General features: G+C 39.8%; 1 protein-coding gene and 1 pseudogene across 2 annotated transcripts in view; one reads left to right on the forward strand and one right to left on the reverse strand.

Annotated features, from left to right (window-relative positions):
* Positions 1 to 258: 258 nt before the first annotated feature.
* CTTNBP2 (cortactin binding protein 2) overlaps positions 259 to 19,725 on the reverse strand; it is a 168,141-nt gene continuing 148,674 nt past the window's right edge. The window contains exons 15-23 of one of the 2 annotated variants that reach the window (XM_070369594.1): positions 18,749 to 18,901; positions 18,391 to 18,578; positions 14,363 to 14,541; positions 11,839 to 12,038; positions 11,295 to 11,477; positions 6,585 to 6,648; positions 5,147 to 5,279; positions 4,042 to 4,143; positions 259 to 1,330 (exon numbers count right to left, since the gene is read on the reverse strand). In XM_070369594.1, coding sequence (XP_070225695.1) covers positions 1,115 to 1,330; positions 4,042 to 4,143; positions 5,147 to 5,279; positions 6,585 to 6,648; positions 11,295 to 11,477; positions 11,839 to 12,038; positions 14,363 to 14,541; positions 18,391 to 18,578; positions 18,749 to 18,901 — 1,418 coding nt within the window. In that variant the 3' untranslated portion in view covers positions 259 to 1,114. The remainder of the gene's footprint in view (positions 1,331 to 4,041; positions 4,144 to 5,146; positions 5,280 to 6,584; positions 6,649 to 11,294; positions 11,478 to 11,838; positions 12,039 to 14,362; positions 14,542 to 18,390; positions 18,579 to 18,748; positions 18,902 to 19,725) is intronic. The other variant, XM_070369595.1, reaches the window with a different exon arrangement.
* On the forward strand, positions 16,251 to 16,330 carry LOC138987718 (U6 spliceosomal RNA; annotated as a pseudogene).

The following is a 19,725-nucleotide window of genomic DNA, read 5'->3' on the forward strand; positions in this document are numbered from 1 at the left end:
AGGACTTTAAATACTCTAAGATAAGCAAATGATTGTTGGTATATAATTATACTTTTTTTGGTAAGTATGAAAAATTTGTTTTCAATGAGCACTTCATTCCAAGAGCTCCACTGAAATGTTTATTCTAGTTTAAACCAACTAATACTTTGTAACAAAAGTCTTCTCTGAATAGCTACTGAAATACAAACATGGAGGACCAGTTTAAATGGCTCTAAATTGAATACAAATATCTTTTGCATGGATAAACTACTAAAAGCAATAAAAACTACAGCCAAGTTATTTCACTAATTCAATATTTTATTTGGTGTCAAGGCATATAACTTTTAGTTATGTCATTAGTAATTTGAGAAGAAAGTCTAGAAAATATCGATTGTGCCACTAGAAGAGGGAGTTAACTTATTGAAGCATTTACAGTTATTCTTTTTTATATCTACTTAGGTACAAAACTTTTGTAAGAAAGATAACACTTTTATTGCATTATATAAGTTCATATTTACAGGAGTCATAACACAAACCCATAAACATAAATATACATGATGCAACCATTAAAAGTTTTGAAACTGAAAACTAGAGTTTAACAGGCAAAATACTTAATATGGCTTTTAAGAAAAGTAACTGTTTAGAAATGATTTGTTATTGCCCCGTTCTAGTCATTTCTCATCAAGTGAACATAAAATTATGATCTCTTTAAAATGATACATGTTATCTAAGCCAATGCTGTACACATTTTTAATGCAGTATGCAATGATGCATAGCTTTCTTAAATGTACATATGTACATATGTATAGATATACAGTACACAGTTGTTTTAATACCCCTGAACATCTTGAGTAAAACTATTATGACTTTTCTATTATAAAACTACTTGAAAAGTGGGTATAACTTCTTGGTATTGCAGTTCAATTTGACAGAATTGAAAAAAAAAAAAAGTTGGTTATAAATACATTCTTTACAAAAAATTGAATAGTGGTCCCGCACTCATCGTTTATATTGCAGTGAAAACATTTGATTCATTTAAAGGTATTTACATCTTGTTGTCCTTGGTTTCTGTGTGAAATATACAGAAGAATGAGAATACTGTAGGCAGGCCTATTTGCTAGATTTTTCTACTTGTTCATTTTTGCGTAGGTTCCAAATCTCTTGAGTTGTTGTTTATTTCTATTTGCCTTGTATTACTGCTGCTGCTGCTTCTTTTGGTGTTCTGGGAACACTGGGTGACTTTACTTCTAGGAACAGGAAGAAAAGATTTAACTCTTGAAACACCCAACTCAGTCTTTGATTTACTGTTGCTGCATTCGGTTGTTTGATGGCTGCTGAGAGGACTGACCTCCTGTAAGAAAGGAAAACAGAACAGCTTAATTTGACATTGTTCCCAACTTCTGTGATCGGTACTAACTAACTTTCTCCTCTCTGTATGAGTTTCTCCCTTAACATAGGTTCTCATGGCGGCGGGGGAAGACAGGAGAGAAGTTGAATGCTTAATGTCCTGTAGACTCGCGGTCTGATCTCCACTAGGTCCTTTGTGGTGCCAGAGATAAGAGTCAGTGAAACTAGTGCCTGAATCTGGAGTCTCCTCCTCAACAGAAGTTGTATGAAGTCTTAGGCCTGAGGAAATCAAACTGGACTACTCCAACCAACTATTTGTAAGCAGTTCTACAATGCAATATACCTTGAGTGTGTCACTGAATTTTTCTGCCTTTAGATCTAACTGAACTATTACTCACATATTCTGAATGTTTATCAGACAAGCACTGTTCCTGGTGCTTGGCTCACAGTAGAGAATGTAAAAGGGCACCATCCTTGTGCTAATGGAGCTTCTGCAGTAGTGAACTGTTTCCTGGTGATGCATCTATAACTAGGGAGCTCAAGATCTTTAATTCTTGGAAACTGCATGCTAGCATTCTTCGAGTACTTCTGAACCCTTCTGATCACCTGGTCCAGGCCTCTTTTTGCCCATGAGGAAACACAGTTGGACAGGTAAGAGCAACTCATGATGCTGCAATAAGACCTTTTACTCACAGCGTTTTCCCTGATCGTGAGCTCACTTGGGTAGGTCCCCCTTCATGTTTACCAATCTGCAGAACTCAAGTGAGTGGTGAAGTAAGGAAGGAGGAAGGGTGGACACGGACATGGGGAGGTGTACAGGATGGTCTGAAATAGTAAGTTATATGTAACATAAGTTACGTGAAGTTCAAGGACATAATTTGGAAAGAAATGGGTAGAAAATGCGAATGATGGATCAAAGGTATGTGCTACAGAACAGGTCTAAGCCCTGATTGCACATGAGAGTCACCAAGCTTTTAAAAACTCCAACGTCCAGGTTGTACTTTAGACCAATTATATCAGAACCTCTAGGGCATGTGGTCTGGGTACAAGGGATTAAAAAACAAATCCTCAAATAGTTTTCATGATGCTACCAAAATGGGAATTTCTGCTTTAGGGGACTGAATTTTCATCTCCATAAGAAGAAAACATTTATTATTATATATTCTATGGATGACTTAAATATGTATTTATGTAAATATGGGCTTTTCTGTTTAAGCAGGCTGGCTGACAAGCTGCCTGATTAACAGGCCCCTCTCTGACCACACAGGAGAAAATGATTTCAGCTAACACAGAGAGCTTTTCCTCCTAAAGGGAATTACTTCCTGATAACAGAAGAAACTGGGCATCTAACCAAGAAATGCTCATTGCCTTTATCAGGATAGAAAAGGCCTGAGCCTGTGAAGGGTTCAGGAATCTGGCAAATGCCAAATGAGTACTACGTCGCCCTCTGGTGGCAGGTTCTAAGAAAACAACTGATCATCGGGGAATAGTCCTTAGAATGCTCAATGGGCAAAGAAATAGAAGGCGAGCCCAAGGAATGTGTTCTGAACCATAGTTCAGGGACAGCCCCTGAACAAAAATGTATTCCATCCAGAACCAGAGTTATCAGCAGGGACCCCAGGTGTCACCTCCTCAGTCATTCTTATCTGTTCCCAACGATGCTTTTGCTGTGCTTCTAAGCCATTCCTAATTAGGGGTGGGGGGAATCACAGAGAGGAACAAATACTATATAGAGTAAGCCACACAGGCCATGCTCTTCTTTGTAGATTGTCATGTTGTATGTTTTTATATAAGACCCCAGCCTTGTTAATATTTCCCCCAACACACACAGCTTCACAGGAAACTAGTCAGGACTGAAAGCTACTGAAGCCGGGAGCCCAGGCTGTCAGAGGAGGATTAATAATGGGATAGTCTCACCACGCTCGCTGTTCAATCCTGCTGTTTGCACTCCCTCTCCCCACAGGTCTGTGTTAGCTGCCATGTGAGGGGACGTGAACCACAGTGGACATAGCTTGGTGAGCACACCACACATTATTAAATACGTCTTACAAAATGGACCGCCTCAAAAAAGCACTACTGGGTAAGAAGTATTTTTATTGTTTCCGTTCACTCAGTAGTACCATACTGGGCCATCTCATCTTTTGGCATTTATTAACCAATCATAAAAGTTATTTCAAGAGGGTAAGGAACTCTATGGGAATCCTGGCTCATTCTGATTTGCTTGCAAAGGACATTCTGTCTCTGAAACATGCATGGTATGGGAAGTTCAAGTAAATCAGAGGTAAATCTTTATGTATGTGTAGATTTTTCTGTTATCACTCAGCATTAACTCCAGTTTTTGAAAACGGTACTCAAAAGAAATTCAATGTTCCATTTTAAAATACAGCAAAGAAGAGAGACGTTACATTAGTTCTAGGTTTGGCATAAACTAGTGAAAACAAATAGAAGAGATAGTAAAAATTTTGGAATCCAATTTTTTGGCATCAAATAGAAGAGGGGGAAGTAATGCTTTTCTACGTGATTCCTTCAAGCTATTAGCCAAACAAACAGTACTTTTTTCTAACCTTGATTACCTAGTGAACACTTACACCTTTATCCTGATTATATCCCTGCTATAGTGTAAAAGTAACTTTGTAACGCACATTGAAAGATTTGTAAAGTCAATTTTACAACAATCCTTCTTTGTCCCATTTTGGAGGGAAAAGGGACACTTACCTTTTGTGACACTGGCATTCTTGGATTATTAACAGTTGCTGAAAACACAGGGTTGTTTCCTGAACTATCAAACCTCCTTAAATCATCCCTGGAATCAGCAATCTGGAAAATACACAATTTATCAAGTCATGTTTTCACAGGTAAACTGTGACATACTCAAGGTAAGATGTAAAGTCACTGTGGAAAACCCACAGTGAGAAGTGTGGTCCTTGTCTTACTGTCAGAAGCTTAGGTCCTAAAATGCTCACATAAGGACTTTAAGCTTTCATGCGAAACTAACAGCAAATGCATGAGACACAGTTTCTAAGGAAAAAAAAAAAGTCTTTTAAAGTCATAAGAAGACAACCAGATAAGCCCTATTTAAAAAAAAAAAAAATACTTGGCACAAAATGAAAGGATATAACGTTTGCAAGATTTTTCATTGTAACCTTATTTTTCCAGGGTTAACTATTTCGACTCACTTCCAGTAAGATTAAATAAGCTAGTGAGTTCTTTATCCCTAGTAGACTGTCCAAATACAACAGGTGAGTTTTGGGGTAGAACCTGCACAAGTTATAACTACCTTCTTTTGCTCCCTTTCAAGCAAAAGGCCCTTATCAAGGAAGCGTGGTAAAAAACTGCTGCAGATATCAGAGTGCAAAAACAGGTTGAACTTGATGCTGTTAATGCTTCAAGATTTTGGGTCACTGATTTCCATCTTTGGATCTCAAATTTCACAGTTTAAGCAAATTACACAGGCTACTTATTTTTTCTTATTTTATAAGTACAGTTGTTCCCCGCCGCAGAATGCAAGTCTGCTGCCATGCTCTTACTGATTGGTGACGGCCAAAGTTAGGGATATGGAAAGGAAAAGGTGGTATTGGTTTAATTTGTGGTAACACACCACATGCAGCTTTCACTTTGGGTTTTTCAGAGAAGCTGTGCTAAATAGAGCTCCCTTGTTGTATAAGTGTTTTAAGCAAGGTAACGGAAGTTTTGATTTGGAGCTTTAGTCATACTATTTGATAAGGGATTTCTCTCAGGGAAAGAGCTATGATGTGGCTCCAAGAAGTCTGTCTGCTGCTGGGGGAGCCACTCAAGGCCCTCCGCACTGTGTCCTGCTTACCTTGCTTATATCAGATTCAGATTTGCTAGAGCACATGCTCTGAAGTTCCTTGACAAGATCTGCTTCATCATCCGAACCCAGAGAGAGTCTTTGATCCAGATTCAAGGTCAATGACAGATCATTCTCTAAAGACCTACCACAGATTTCAGAAAAGAGTTTTTCAAACCCAGAGCAACCATCCAACTTCCAATATGGAAACCTAGACCCCCCCACCTTCCTGGGGGATTTGTGGAGCAAAAAAGTTTTTAACATCCTTTAAAGGCATCCATAAATGTCACTTTATACAACAACCCATTCCCATCTGATTTTGGTAACTCCCCGTCAGAATTCTCAATAGGATAAAATGTTACTACACAAAGAAATCCACTTTGACTTACAATATTCCAGTCTCCTTACTCTTCCCTTTCCTTCGCTGTCCCCAAGGATGACACTAAACACGCTGGTGTGGGGGGCAGTGTGACAATGGAGTAAATGTCAATTTATCACTTTTTATTGGCAACGTGACCATGGGTTGGGTTTCTTTTTTGTACTCAACACCTCAGTTCCTGGGTTCCCTTCTCTCTATCAAATGCCTTGTGCTACATCATAGGGTTATTACAAATACTGTATAGGCTGTTGAATACAACAGATCTAACAGTGGGCCTGGCACAAACAAGCATGTGACAGATTCATTGACCCCCTACCCCTCTTGTAATTCTGTGAACCAGGGTCCTAAATGTCACCTGCCAAGTTACAGGATACACAACTTATTGGCTATACAAGGCCCTATTTACAAACTAGCTAAGCATTTTTATTCTATGATAAATCTTTATTTCAGTTTATAAATTTGGAAGCATAATTGACAATTCCCTAGCAGCAGCATGAGGAAAAAAAGTCAGTCATGTTATGTTTCTGTAACTCTGTCATTAAAATCATCAGTCCTCTAAAGCCTGTTTAAAAGTTCACAAATACAGGATTTTACCATATCTTTGTGAACTGTATTAATAATATCAAACTTGATACAAAATCAAATCAATGATATTTCTAATCTTTCACCAAACTAAAAGCAAAATAGGCTTTGTATTTTTTTTAGATTTCATTCATTCGATTTCAGCTTAATACTAGCATTTGAATTACCTCTATTGCTTTTTAAAAAATTATATTCACAGCATAACAGTTGCACAGACTAATGCTTCCCAGGGGGCACTAGTGGTAAAGAACCCACCTGCCAATGCAGGAGACATAAGAGATGAGGGTTGGATTGCTGGGTCTGGAAGATCCCCTGAGGGCAGGGTGACCCACTCCAGTATTCTTGTCTGGAGAATCCGATGGAGAGAGGAGCCTTGCGGGCTACAGTCCATGGGGTGGCAAAGAGTTGGACACGACTGAGGTGACTTAGCACACACACGATGAGAATGTGTACTGTTTGTTATGAGTTAAATCTGCAGGGGAAACTTACTTTTGGTTTGACAGCGAAGCATTCCTGTTACAATTCAGCTGTAATATAGTGTTACTTTTGATACCTGTTTAAAGAAAAAAAAGCAGTCATTTCCATAGACTGTCCCTGCGGATCTTGAACTCTGTATTTAAAAGAAATAGTCTCTTCATATTGTTTTTGGATTAAATCCATTTCTTGAGGCCCTGTGGAAGCCTAGGGAATGCGCAAAGACCTCATGTATATTTATGACTAAAATCAATACAACTCACACCACCTGAGGCTCAATTCAGGAATCCTAAACTCCACTTTCATCAGTGGATCCTATTCTAATCAGGCAAGTCCCCACAACCTTAGGCCTTTGTTCTCCAAGTGCCTAAGAGAGGGTTAATATTTACCTGCCTTTTGAAGATGGTAATCCCTTTGTTTGCCTTCCAAGGGATCCTGACTGTGTAGACCCAACACAGTTTTTGATGTGTGGGCCCCATGATGTATTACAGTGCAGGTATAGAAACAACTTTTGATTGCTTTGCATTTTACAGAAAACTAAATAGGAAAAGTAAACAAAAAGTCACAGCATTAAAACAAACGCTGCATATCATACCAATGTTTTTCTAACTGCAAATTTCAACCCATTTAAAAAAAAACAGAATAGGAAACACCGGATTGCACAGCTTGTATGTAGTAAATATATAAGTTGGTATCCATTTACAGAGACATGCAAATGCATAGGTCTGTGTGTACTGGTCCAGCTTTAAAATACATTTCTCACTGTGCCTTATGGTCAAAAGTTTGAGAAACACTAAACCATTTTAGATTCAAAATGTCTTTCTATAATATTCTACATTTTATAAATGCATTAATACAGCTGCTTCTGAGTAGATTCTAAAATTGTATGAATGGTGCTAGCATAGATTAAAGAATGATTTTGAGAAGTCTGTCGAATTTGGTATATCCCGATTAAAAGCAGATCATCAGAAGGTCTGTACATTTCCTCATCCACACTTTTGTCCTTACTGTCAGAAAGCATTAATTAGTAGCTTTTCCCTAATTAGCACGGAAGTGCCTAAGCTTGGACTCTGCCCTCCAGAAGCAGTGACCATCATCTCAGGTTTAGGTCTCCCTGGTTTAGGTCAGGACAGAAAAGGGCTGTGTCTTTATCAAATTTTATGAGCTTCCCTAGTGGTCTGCATGGAATGCAAGAGAGTTCTATTTTGGTATTTTTTAAAACAATGATGTCCAAAAATATCAACCCAAACACTGTTGTAATAATTTTGTATGAAGTGCAAGTATTGGACAGGGTGACTATTATAAAAAAAATTAAAACTAGAGGCATGTCCACCTTTGGTTGTTAACCAACCAGTGGTTTATTCACCTAAACCCTGGCCAACGCGCTTTGCAAATCTCTATGTTGATGTCAAACTATGGTTGTACACAGTTTTATTCACCTTTCAATTAAGTTTTTGTGTTTGAAGGAACATTTGATATATCCACTAGTTCTGCAACTAATATTATAAATTTAAACTTAAAATAATTTATAATTCAGCTTTTAGCCAAATATATATTTCCAAGTTAGATTTATCTCCATAATACTGTTTAAAGTTCATATTCACTTATGGATTTTGTCTGACAAATCTACAGTACTGCAATATATATTGACAATGCTTACTGTTTAGGTACTCACTTAGCTCAGGAAAGCAGTTGGTCCTGAATCCTACAGGGATTCTAATGAACTTGGAAGTGACACAGTGAAGAGCCTGCATAGGTGTCCTTATTTGAGTACCAGGATTATTATGAGTGGCACAGACTGAAGAAATCAGCACTGGACTCATAAGAAACAAAAACATGGATTGCAGAACCCCCCGTTTGTAGGAGCAGTGGTTTGAAGCAGGTGATCAAAGGGATCTGAGTCTCAATTGTGCCATCTGTAAATGGAGAGGACAGTCCTCACTGTCGAGCTCTTTTGGATACTTTCCAAGGATAAACAGGTATAATCCTTGTTACAGAAAGCCAGCTGAGGGAGTCTCTTTGCTCTATTGGGGGGCTACAGTCTAATGATTTTATTCCCTGGAGCAAACACTCTAACTTTAGGAAGTAAGGGCAAGCCTCGGAGATCAAAATGTATCCTATTATAAATAACACTTACCTTTACAATGAGAGTTTACATATTTTTTTCAGTGACTATCCATTCAATTACTTTAAAACTTATTACTTACGTGACTTTAAGTCATAACTTATGATCACATACTTAGGGTAATCACACAACTCTGGCATGTATTGATATAGTTAAAATCGCATTAGTTTTTATTAAAAATCAATACAATCTGCCATATGAAAAATATGGTAACAAAAACAACTGTTTAGGATTTTAGACATCATATTCCTTTCACTTAGGAACCCCACTGCTGTAAAGCTGCCATGTGTGCGTGCCTGCTAAGTTTCTTCAGTCATGTCTGACTCTCTGTGACCCCATAGACTGCACCCCGCCAGGCTACTCTGTCCTTGGGATTCTTCAGGCAAGAATACTGGAGTGAGTTGCCATTTAGTGTGGGGTACAAGGGGCTCCTGAAGACGTAAAGTTAGTTACATGTATCAGAGATCCATAATGCATATGAGGTTGGAACATCTTTTCATTCTTACTCAAATATGATATCTTTTAGGGGAGGATATGAACAAAGCTAGTGGAGGTGATGGAATTCCAGTTGAGCTATTTTAAACACTAAAAGATGATTCTGTGAAAGTGCTGCACTCAATATGCCAGCAAATTTGGAAAACTCAGCAGTGGCCACAGAACTGGAAACGGTCACTTTTCATTCTAATCCCAAAGAAAGGCAAATGCCAAAGAATGCTCAAACTACCGCACAATTGCACTCAACTCTCACACTAGTAATGTTCAAAATTCTCCAAGCCAGGCTTCAACAATATGTGAAGCATGAACTTCCAGATGTTCAAGCCGGATTTAGAAAAGGCAGAGGAACCAGAGATCAAATTGCCAACATCCACTGGATCATCAAAAAAGCAAGAGAGTTCCAGAAAAACATCTATTTCTGTTTTATTGACTATGCCAAAGCCTTTGACTGTGTGGATCACAACAAACTGTGGAAAATTCTTCAAGAGATGGGAATACCAGACCACCTGACCTGCCTCCTGAGAAACCTATATGAAGGTTAAGAAGGAACATTTAGAACTGGACATGGATAACAGACTGGTTCCAAATCAGGAAAGGAGTACATCAAGGCTTTATATTGTCACCCTGCTTATTTAACTTATATGCAGGGTACATCATGAGAAATGCCAGACTGGATGAAGCACAAGCTGGAATCAAGATTGCCAAGAGAAATATCAATATCCTCAGATACGCAGATGCCACCACCCTTATGACAGAAAGTAAAGAAGAACTAAAAAGGCTCTTGATGAAAATGAAAGAGGAGAGTGAAAAAGTTGGCTTAAAGCTCAACATTCAGAAAACTAAGATCAAGGCATCCGGTCCCATCACTTCATGGCAAATAGATGGGGAAACAGTGGACACAGTGACAGACTTTATTTTCTTGGGCCTCAAAATCACTGCAGATGGTGACTGCAGCCATGAAATGAAAAGACACCTGCTCCTTGGAAGAAAAGTTATGACCAACCTAGACAGCATATTAAAAAGCAGAGACATTACTTTGCCAAAAAAGGTCCATCTAGTCAAACCTTTGGTTTTTCCAGTGGTCAGGTATGGATGTGAGAGTTGGACTGTAAAGAAAGCTGAGCACTGAAGAACTGATGCTTTTGAACTGTGGTGTTGGAGAAGACTCTTGAGAGTCCCTTGGACTGCAAGGAGATCCAACAAGTCCATCTAAAGGAAATCAGTCCTGAATGTTCATTGGAAGGACTGATGCTGAAGCTCTGATTTCCATACTTTAGCCACCTGATGCAAAGAACTGAGTCATTTGAAAAGACCCTGATGCTGGGAATGATTGAAAGCGAGAGATGAAGGGGACAACAGAGGATGAGATGGTTGGATGGCATCACCACTCAACGGACATGAGTTTGAGTAAGCTCCAGGAGTTAGTGATGGACAGGGAAGCCTGGCGTCTGCAGTCCATGGGGTGGCAAAGAGTCAGACATGACTGAACTGAACTGAGGGAGGATATTTTAAACAACTGATTATCCTAATATCAAAGCCATAAGGAACAGGTCTAATAATTTATTAGAATGAAATTCTGTCGGGGAGTGATTTTTATCTCCTGTTTTCACTGCTCTATTTCTAGTGTTTAGAAGAAAACTTGGTACACGGCATACATCTCATGTAGGAAGAAATATGTAAAGCTGACTCACTTATAAACACCTTAAACTGGTATTAAATATGTCTATAATCAAATAACACATACTTCTAAAAGTTTAAGGTTCACTTCTGAATGCACATTTGCCTATTTCTTTCTTTTTATGTGTCAGCTTTTATTACATAAATATAATTGTGTGGATCCCAAGAAAATCAAATTGCTGAAAAGCAGATGATCATTAACATGGTAAAGATACATTTAATTTCAGAATTCTAGTATGAATGGTTTTTTTCAGGTAGGGGACTCTCAACTATTTGTGGAATGTACCTACCACATGCTTTATTCCATGAAAAATACACATTGAAATCCTCAAAATTTTGCTTTGTTGAATGCATAGTAATAAACATAAAGCACACTGGCATTCAGAAACCACCTCATGGGTACACACGTCTTATGCCTGCCCCCTTACCTTCTTCACTCAAGTCTGGCTTGTTCCAGGTGGGTGAAGAGAACCGGCCAGACTTCTTGCGAGGACTGGTGCTCACCTTTCTCCAGGCACCACTCTCTTTCTTCTTGCTGCAACTGCTGTAACTTGAAACTATGGACAGAGGGAAGCTTCCTCCTTTGAAATCAGCTGTATGCTGGTCCAGCTCTGAAACAACATAAACCACATTTTGCCAGAAGGACAGAAGCAAGAGCGCAGTTACACAGAGTCAAGCAAAATCCAACATTTCTAACACTTAAAGAAATAGCCTCTTCAAAATCAGGGGCCTATCATACCCAAGCAGGGGTTTGTCAACCAGCAAACATTACTTTGAAGTCTGGTATTTAAACATGAGCCAGGAATTGAGAGAGAGCAAGTGAGTTAGTTTTAAAGCAGTGCTGTGTAACATCCATTACATGGAGATAATCTCACTGGTTACAAAGAGAGAAAATAGAGTTCCCTAAAAGCCAGTTCAAGCAAGCATTACATAATAGCGAATTTCCTCTCCTCCCAGCATAAACCCACATACCTGCTCTCTGGAGGGGACAGCCATGCAGAACAGCTTTATTAAGCAAAATGCTGAGAGCAGCTCTAACTACAGCCTGCTGCCCTTGGCTGGGGTTTTTAGTTGTTTGCCCAAGGCCGGGCTGTCTTTTCAGAGAGGCTCTTGACAATATTGCTTCTTGAACTCTGGGTGCAATGACAGCATTCCATAGCTTAGACATCCACCTTCCAAGAGAGGGTTCACAGTTAGGACCCAGGCTCCCAGGAATCACACACAACTCTACCCGGGACAGAGCTGAAGACCCTGAACAAAGCCTAAGGGTTTCTATGGATAGGCTACCTTTCCCAGGTTGTTTCAGAATAAGTGAAATTATCTAACACCAAAACAGTTTGAATGTGCTTTACAAATAACAATGTATTTCTAATGAAACTGTTTACCTGTTTCTGTTTTTCTTTGTAAGATCCTGGAGCACTAGAGTGCTGAATAAATGAATGCACAAATAAATACATGGAAAGGGAAAAATACATGGAAAACTTTACAGACTAAAGAAATCTGGAGGAAAAAAGATTTCCTGAAAATCTGTGTCTAAATAGCTTAAACTTATTTGCCATTTTCCTTACTAAGATACATATGTTTTTAGTATTTCTGAAATTGGGATACATTTTATGATCACTGGCAAATTAAATCTTCCTGCTCTGCAGGGGCTTGGTGTCTACACATGGCAGGTGAGCCCTGAAGAGAGGGGATGGGGTCAACCAGCCACTGCCGCAGGTGGACTGCATTAATAGCTGTAGCTGTTGCAGGGCTTTAATTGAAATTTAGAGCACTCAATGCCAATCAAAATTCCTTCAAAAAAGATTATACTTTGTTGTAGTATTAAAAAACAGTTAGCATTAAAAGCTGTAGACAAAACTATATCACCTAGAATAGGAACTGTTAAAACTATTACCTAGTATCAAGTTTCTCTGTTAATGTAGAGTGACATGTAATTCCAGGAAAAAAAAAAAAAAAGAAAAGCAAACAGTTACTCCTAAAGGTGCTGAGGAGGTAAAGATAAAAGCTTTGGCTAAAAAAAAAAAAAAAAAAGTAAGAAAATTTTAGAAAAGCAGTTCCTTAATACGGCTGTTGGGAGATAAGTTTCCATGGCATTTCTGTATTCTCGTGTCAGCTGTTTTCCTGGATTGTCTTTTCAAGGATGTTAGCAGTGTACACAGACTTGGGAAGTAGAGATAATGTCTCCTTCTGGCGCAGAGGGCAGATTGTTTCCTGACCAGGATGATGAAAGTTATGGTTCCTTCCAGGGCAAAGGGTGGGCAGATTTACCAGCATCCCCCATTAGAAGATGGGGTGATTCCACATTTTGCTGCTAAAGCCAGCATCCACCTGGGCTGCTACGCATCACCCTGTGGGACCTGAGGAGCCGGGGAAACCACTGCAGACGGTTCAGATGGCTGGGCTGCGGCTGGGCTCTGAGTGATGAGGAGCGGGCCTCTGACCCAGCATCCTGCACCCAGCAGGCTAACCTGTCAGCTTGCAAAGAGGGTACAAGTCTCAGAGCCTCTAGTTTTTGACAATGACTGTGCTGCAGACAGGAAAAACCAAATATGGCTCCTAAGAATCTTGAGATTCTGGATGTCAGGGGCAAAAAAGGCTCAGATGTAATCATGATACTGAGAGAATCGGGTAATTATATGAATAAATGTACTGCTTTTTAACAAGAAATTACTATGTATTTTTTAATACAGTACTCCTCCCTCAATTAACTGTTATTAAATTGATAGTTTGTGTTACAATAGAGAAGACATTTTACTTGCATCCCTTGCTTTCCAAAATAGATTTCTGCCCAGGATGCCAGAAAGTACAGAATCAAATCTAACAGCGAATCACAGAACCCTTACTAAGGAAGTCGGACGGTGACAATTCCTTCCTCCTTTCAACTTCCTTCTGATATTCTATGTCATTAACCTTCCTATATGTATGTCTATTTTTATAAGCTGCTACAAAGGAAAATATAGTAAGTTTATAAGTCTACTCTGTCCATGGAATTCTCCAGGCAAGAATACTTGAGTGTGTATCATTCCCTTCTCCAGGGGATCTTCCTCACCCAAGGATTGAACCCGGGCCTCGTGCATTGCAAGCAGATTCTTACCATCTGAGCTACTACTCATGTAAGTGTATAAGTATCATTAATAAAAGAGCAAGCTTTTCAATTCATCAGTAGAATGTGTTTTATTTTTTTGGTTACAGGGTACTTGACTGAATTTCTTATGTGGGCCTTCCTCAGGAGACACTGCACAGCAAGCCACATATGGATCTGATGAGAGTTTTGAAAACAGAGGAAACCTATGATCTATCTAGTCTTAGCAAAAATTGTTTCCTTAGGAACTGCCCAACACACAAGTCATGGTCATCCTCTGACAAGAGGGCAGGGCTCCACTTCCCATGTTGACGATAGGAGTGTCATAGCTTTCTCACTCTCACACACTCCCACCTGGCCAGGGCTCTACTTTAAATACTTTAAAGGCAAAGAAGGACTAATGACACTCACTTCACTGTTGCCTGGGCGTGCCCCGGGACTACAGGACAAGACAGGAAATGCTGTGGCCCGAGAAGTGCTTCCGGCGTGCCCAGGCGGGCCAGGCACGAGTTGAGCTGGCGCCACACGGCCAGGGCCCAGTCGACCGTCTTGCACACGGGGTCGCAGGGAGAGGGCACCTGACCTCTGAACTGGAGACAGAGAGGAGGAAGACAGGGGCTTGGGTTAGCACAGTGCTCGTTGTCCTGTTGTTTCTAACCATTCGAAATTAAAGCTATAAAAATTTATAAAACAAAACTGTAGCCAAATCTAGTCTTACCTTCACTTGGGGTGGGTGAAAGAGGGATTAGTTAATAATATACCCTGTTGTGTGTGTTAGTGTGAAATACAGGATCTGCAGTTTGTTACATCAAATGAAAAGATGCAGACGTGACAGCGAAGCGAGACACCCTGGATGAGGTGTCTTACTTGGATGAATTCTTAAACATCAGTGCTGGAAGAAACCATTTTTCACATGTGTACAGAATATCTCACAAGGACTTGCAAATAGTAGGTGTTCAAAAAAGGATTTTGAATAAATGACATAAAAATGACATTAAATATTTTAATATGGATAAGTGATAAGATGGCATATTGGAATCTATGGCATGTTCACTTTGTCTTATTTTTAATTTCCCTAGAAGGAAAGTCTCAGCTAAAATGCTACCTTAAAATGCACACAACTATGCTAGCATGAAGACATGTTTTCTGATTTAAAAGTGAAGAGTTTAAGTAATGCTGTGTAACACACGGTTGAATGGGAGCAGCTCTTTTTAGAATTATATCTTATACAAGAGCCCCTTTTTGGTACTACAGAGGATTCACAAAAGGACAAAGATTTATATACTACGAAGAGAAATCTCTCAAATATTTAGAAGTCAGATATAGCAATTAACTATTTTTATAAGAAACACATTCATGTAAATCTCTACTTTACCAAGGAATTATGATATTAAGACTGAGGATAATATGTGAATGTCTGTATATCCTACATCAAGGGACAGAATTTGGCATAGAAAAAAATGCAAGAGTGGTTCAGTAATTCTAGCAGCTTCATTAAAGTAACATCACTGTGTCACACGAGGATTTGGGATCTGTTATAATATCCCATTTTTTCAAAAGAGGATCATATTTCTCCCACTTTTTCTGATAGTCTTCCAGTGAAAATGAGATCATGGCTACAATTAATAGATGAATATTACTTTCCTTGGCTTTCTCTGGTGGCTCAGACAGTAAAGAATCTGCCCGCAATGCAGGAGGCCCAGGTTCAATCCCTGGGTGGGTAAGATCCCCTGGAGAAGGGAATGGCAATCCACTCCAGTATTCTTGCCTGGAGAATTCCATGGACAGAGGATCCTGGTGGGCTACAGTCCATGGGGTTGCAAAGAGTCAGACACAAAAGAGTGACCAACGCTTTCTTTCGCTTTCAATTTCCTACTAAAGGTACAATTATTTTTTATTAAATACTAGAAGCTTTGTCTCCTCCAAAAAATACGTTTATTTTTATTCCTGTGAGAAACTGGAAGAAGAAATTTTGATCACATGCCAGCGTGCTTCTAAGCACCCCCATTATTTGGCTCCATCCTGCAGTTACACGATTTCTGTTGTTTTGCAGTTGTCTTCATTCCCACTGTACACCTACCCCAGGAATCCATTTTATTAACCTACTTGAAGTGACTCCTGGTAAATTATAAACACATTGCCCTTCCTCCCCACTTTCTGTTCCTTACAGCACACCCCACTTGCCCATCCTCAAGCACAATGGAGGAAAGTGTAGAGCTTGAAGAGAACTTTCTTTTCAAAATAAGTAAAATCAATCCTTTTCAAACTATGTTTACCAGAGAGCCAGAAGAGGGAGAGGGTTAGGAAAGATTTCAAGGAAGATTAGCATGGCCCCTGCGCAAGAAAGACACAGAAATTGGTGAAGCATTCCATGTTTTTCTCTTAGATAAACCAGGCACTTTGCTGTGTCAGGGTAGGTTCCTCCTTGATGAAATAATGCAGCCTTCTGGTGAGAATGGGGGAGGCTATGCATATTTGAGGAGCAATGGGTAGAAATCTCTATATCTCCCTTTCGATTTTATTGTAAACCGAAAATTGCTCTAAAAATAATAAAGTCTTTAAGAAAAATACTGGTATCTTTTGCAGTTCTTTAGGTGAGTTTTTTAGCAGTAAGATTTAAATATTAATAGTGATGAAGTTAATGGAAGCATCACTGATGTGAAAAGCTACAAAACCCATGACTGTCTTTATCTCACCTTTCTTCTTATTGGCTGAGGTCATATAATAGATGTGCTTTGGTCAAAAGCATATATTTATGATCAGGGAACTGACTTTAGCAGAGCTTGGGGCAGACGATTTCTGATTCAATTAGGAACTTCAGGTACTAATTGAAATCACCAATAGTAGGGACTGTCACTGAATTACCAACGGCATTACCGCTGCACCCTTCTCCCTCCACCACCCTCCCCAGCCCTCCTCTATGACTGCATGTACATTCACATGCTCTAACACAACAGACACAGCGATTTTGTTCAGGAGCTTGGTGGCGCACTCTGGTGTTGGGAAGATAGCTCTAGCCAAGGTCTATGGCAGAAGGGTGGGCATGAAACCAGTTCTGGTTAATGAACCATTAAGGGGAAGTCTTCTGATTCTGGGAGTTTCAGAAAAAGATGCTGTTCCCCCTGATAAGAAGGAGGCAAAAGCAGCCTAAGTTCCCTCTCGAACAGCTCGGCATCCTGCTCCCTACCTGTGAACAAGTCTGTGTGAGGGTGTGGTGCCCGAAGCCCTGCAGAAACCAGGCAGTCCTGAAGAGAGGCCAAGAGATTCACCCAGACCTGGGACCTGGCATCACGGTGTGAATGGACATCAGCAACACCTACCGCAAGGCATCTGGTTATGTAAGGGAAAAAAGCCTCTTTTTGTGTGTGAAGCAGCTAACAGTGGGGTGTCATATTACCTACAGCTTAAACTCCTCTGCTGATACAATGAAGATCCTGTCCTCCCAGTGTGGCCCACTGTGCAGGATTAAACAATAAAATCTTGCTAAATCGAGCTCTTTTATTTCAAATCCACCCAGACACTTAGCTACTGGCCTAATTTAAGAATACGACATTAGAGAATAATGTGCTCAATTTGGTAAGTACACTAAATTAATTTTGTTATTTTGATAGAATGAAGAATATTTACTATGAAAAATCACTAAAAGTGATTATTCTTCTTAAAAATGTGTCAACAGAGATTTCTAATTTTTTCATATGACTTTTTAAAAGTTACTATAATGCAATGTAACAAATATTAAAACTAGATTGAGTAGATGGATAATGAAGGCTCCAAGGAAACAGTAGCTTTTCCTTAAGAAGAATGATTAATTTTCTAATCTAGTCTCAGCATTTAAACTCAGGGAGACCCCTTGAGAATGGTTAATTAAAACAGTAAAACCTATCTGCTTATTTTGGAGGGGGGGCCCCCATCATCTTAGTTTCCCAACGAGGATCAAACCTGCATCCCTTGCACTCAAAGCTCAGAGTCTGAACCACTGAACCATCAGGGACGTCTATTTGTTTTTTTAAAAATACTTGACATAGTATAGGTACTGCTATGAGTTTTACATGCATTATCCTATTTAACCCTTAAAGTGTTAGTCGCTCAGTTGTGTCCAACTCTTTATGACCCCATGGACTGCAGCCTGCCAGGTTCCTCTGTCCAAAGGATTTTTCCAGGCAAGAATACTGGAGTGGGTTGCCAAGCCCTCCTCCAGGGGATCTTCCTGACCCAGGGATTGAACCTGAGTCTCCTGAAAACCCAATCTCCTGCACTGCAGGCAGATTCTTTACTGTCTTAGCCACCAGGGAAGCCCCACTTGACGCTTGCCTATCCCCAGTTTTTACTTGCCAGAAGCCACACAGTAAGTGGCAGAGCTCAAGCCCAGGTTGCCTGACAGCAATGCCAGGGAATGTCAAGGACCCTCTCCCAACAATGGGCTGTGTGTGGTCTGTTACCTTATTCACAACCTTCCTCCTGAGGAACCTCTGCAGCAGCCCGTGCATGGGCTCGCCGTCCCAGCGCAGCTGCACCCAGCGGAAATGCTGCTGCACCAGCAAGTCGGAGCCCTGGAGACAGGCCTTGGCGATTGTTCCCATCAGAAAGCAGTTCTCATGAAAGTAGTAGCATTCAGACATTCCGTTTCCTAAAACAAACCAAAGCAGCAGTCCAACATCAGGAAACCATAGCAGGGAACAAGTCCAAACAAGTGAAGGAAAGACGGCCATGAAGCGTAACGTGTGCTCCAGGGGACAGAGAGATTAGAAAGCTCTTAAAGCAGCTGGCTTCCTGGGGTGGTCTCTCCACTATCTTTACCTTTTTGGAAGGTACAGGGGCTTTCAGTGCTGTGATTTTCCAGAGGTCCCAAAAAGTCCCCCAGTAACTCAGACAATGAAGATTTTTCCAAGTTCTCTAAGATGACGATGATTTTCTTGTTAGCAGGAGATTGTTTCACTGGGATCAGACACGCTGGGGTCAAAACAGAAATTCAATGATTAAAATGTATCAGTGATTAAATGATCAATGATTAAAACATAAAATGACAGAAATGTACAAACTTGTAAAAGTTTATGTGTTAGCAAAGATGTGACACGGCGCTCTGACATAGCTGGGAAAGTATAAAGACTCTGGGAAACAGTTTGAAATTACTGAATACAGCTGAGGATACCCCCGCACACAACGACCCAACATTAACTAGTTCCGTAACAGATCCCAAACGGAATCAACCCAAATGTCCACCAACAACAGAGTAGAAAGTACGTTCCTACAATGGATTTGAAAATGAACAAACTGTAGCTACAAGCAGCCACACGGAAGACCGTCACAAACGGTATATTAAGAAACAAATCACACAAGGATACAAACGATATGACACCATCATTTACAGTTCATGAAACATACACTTTAAAACATGAACATATACTTTAGGAATTCGTAGACAGTAAAACTGTTTTTAAAAAGCAAAGAAATGATGACAAAAGCGAGACTAGCGGCTACCTCTAGAAGGAAGGGTTTGTGAACAAGGGTGTGGCACGTGGGCCCATTCTGGAAGCTAGAGATGTTCTATTTTGTGACCTGGTCAGTGGCTAAGTTATCATTTTATTTTAAATTATTCATTGATCTATAAAAATAGGTAGTATGTATTTTATAGATGGATATTTCAGAATACAAAGGGTCAAAATCCTTCAATGAGGATTGAACACTTTAAATTTATTTTAATAAATTTAATCCTTTAAATTACACATATGTAAAATGTTCATAAAATTATGGAGACAGGACCTCAGAGACAAGCA

This window comes from Bos mutus, chromosome 4 (assembly GCF_027580195.1).
Source record: "Bos mutus isolate GX-2022 chromosome 4, NWIPB_WYAK_1.1, whole genome shotgun sequence".
NCBI lineage: Eukaryota > Metazoa > Chordata > Mammalia > Artiodactyla > Bovidae > Bos > Bos mutus.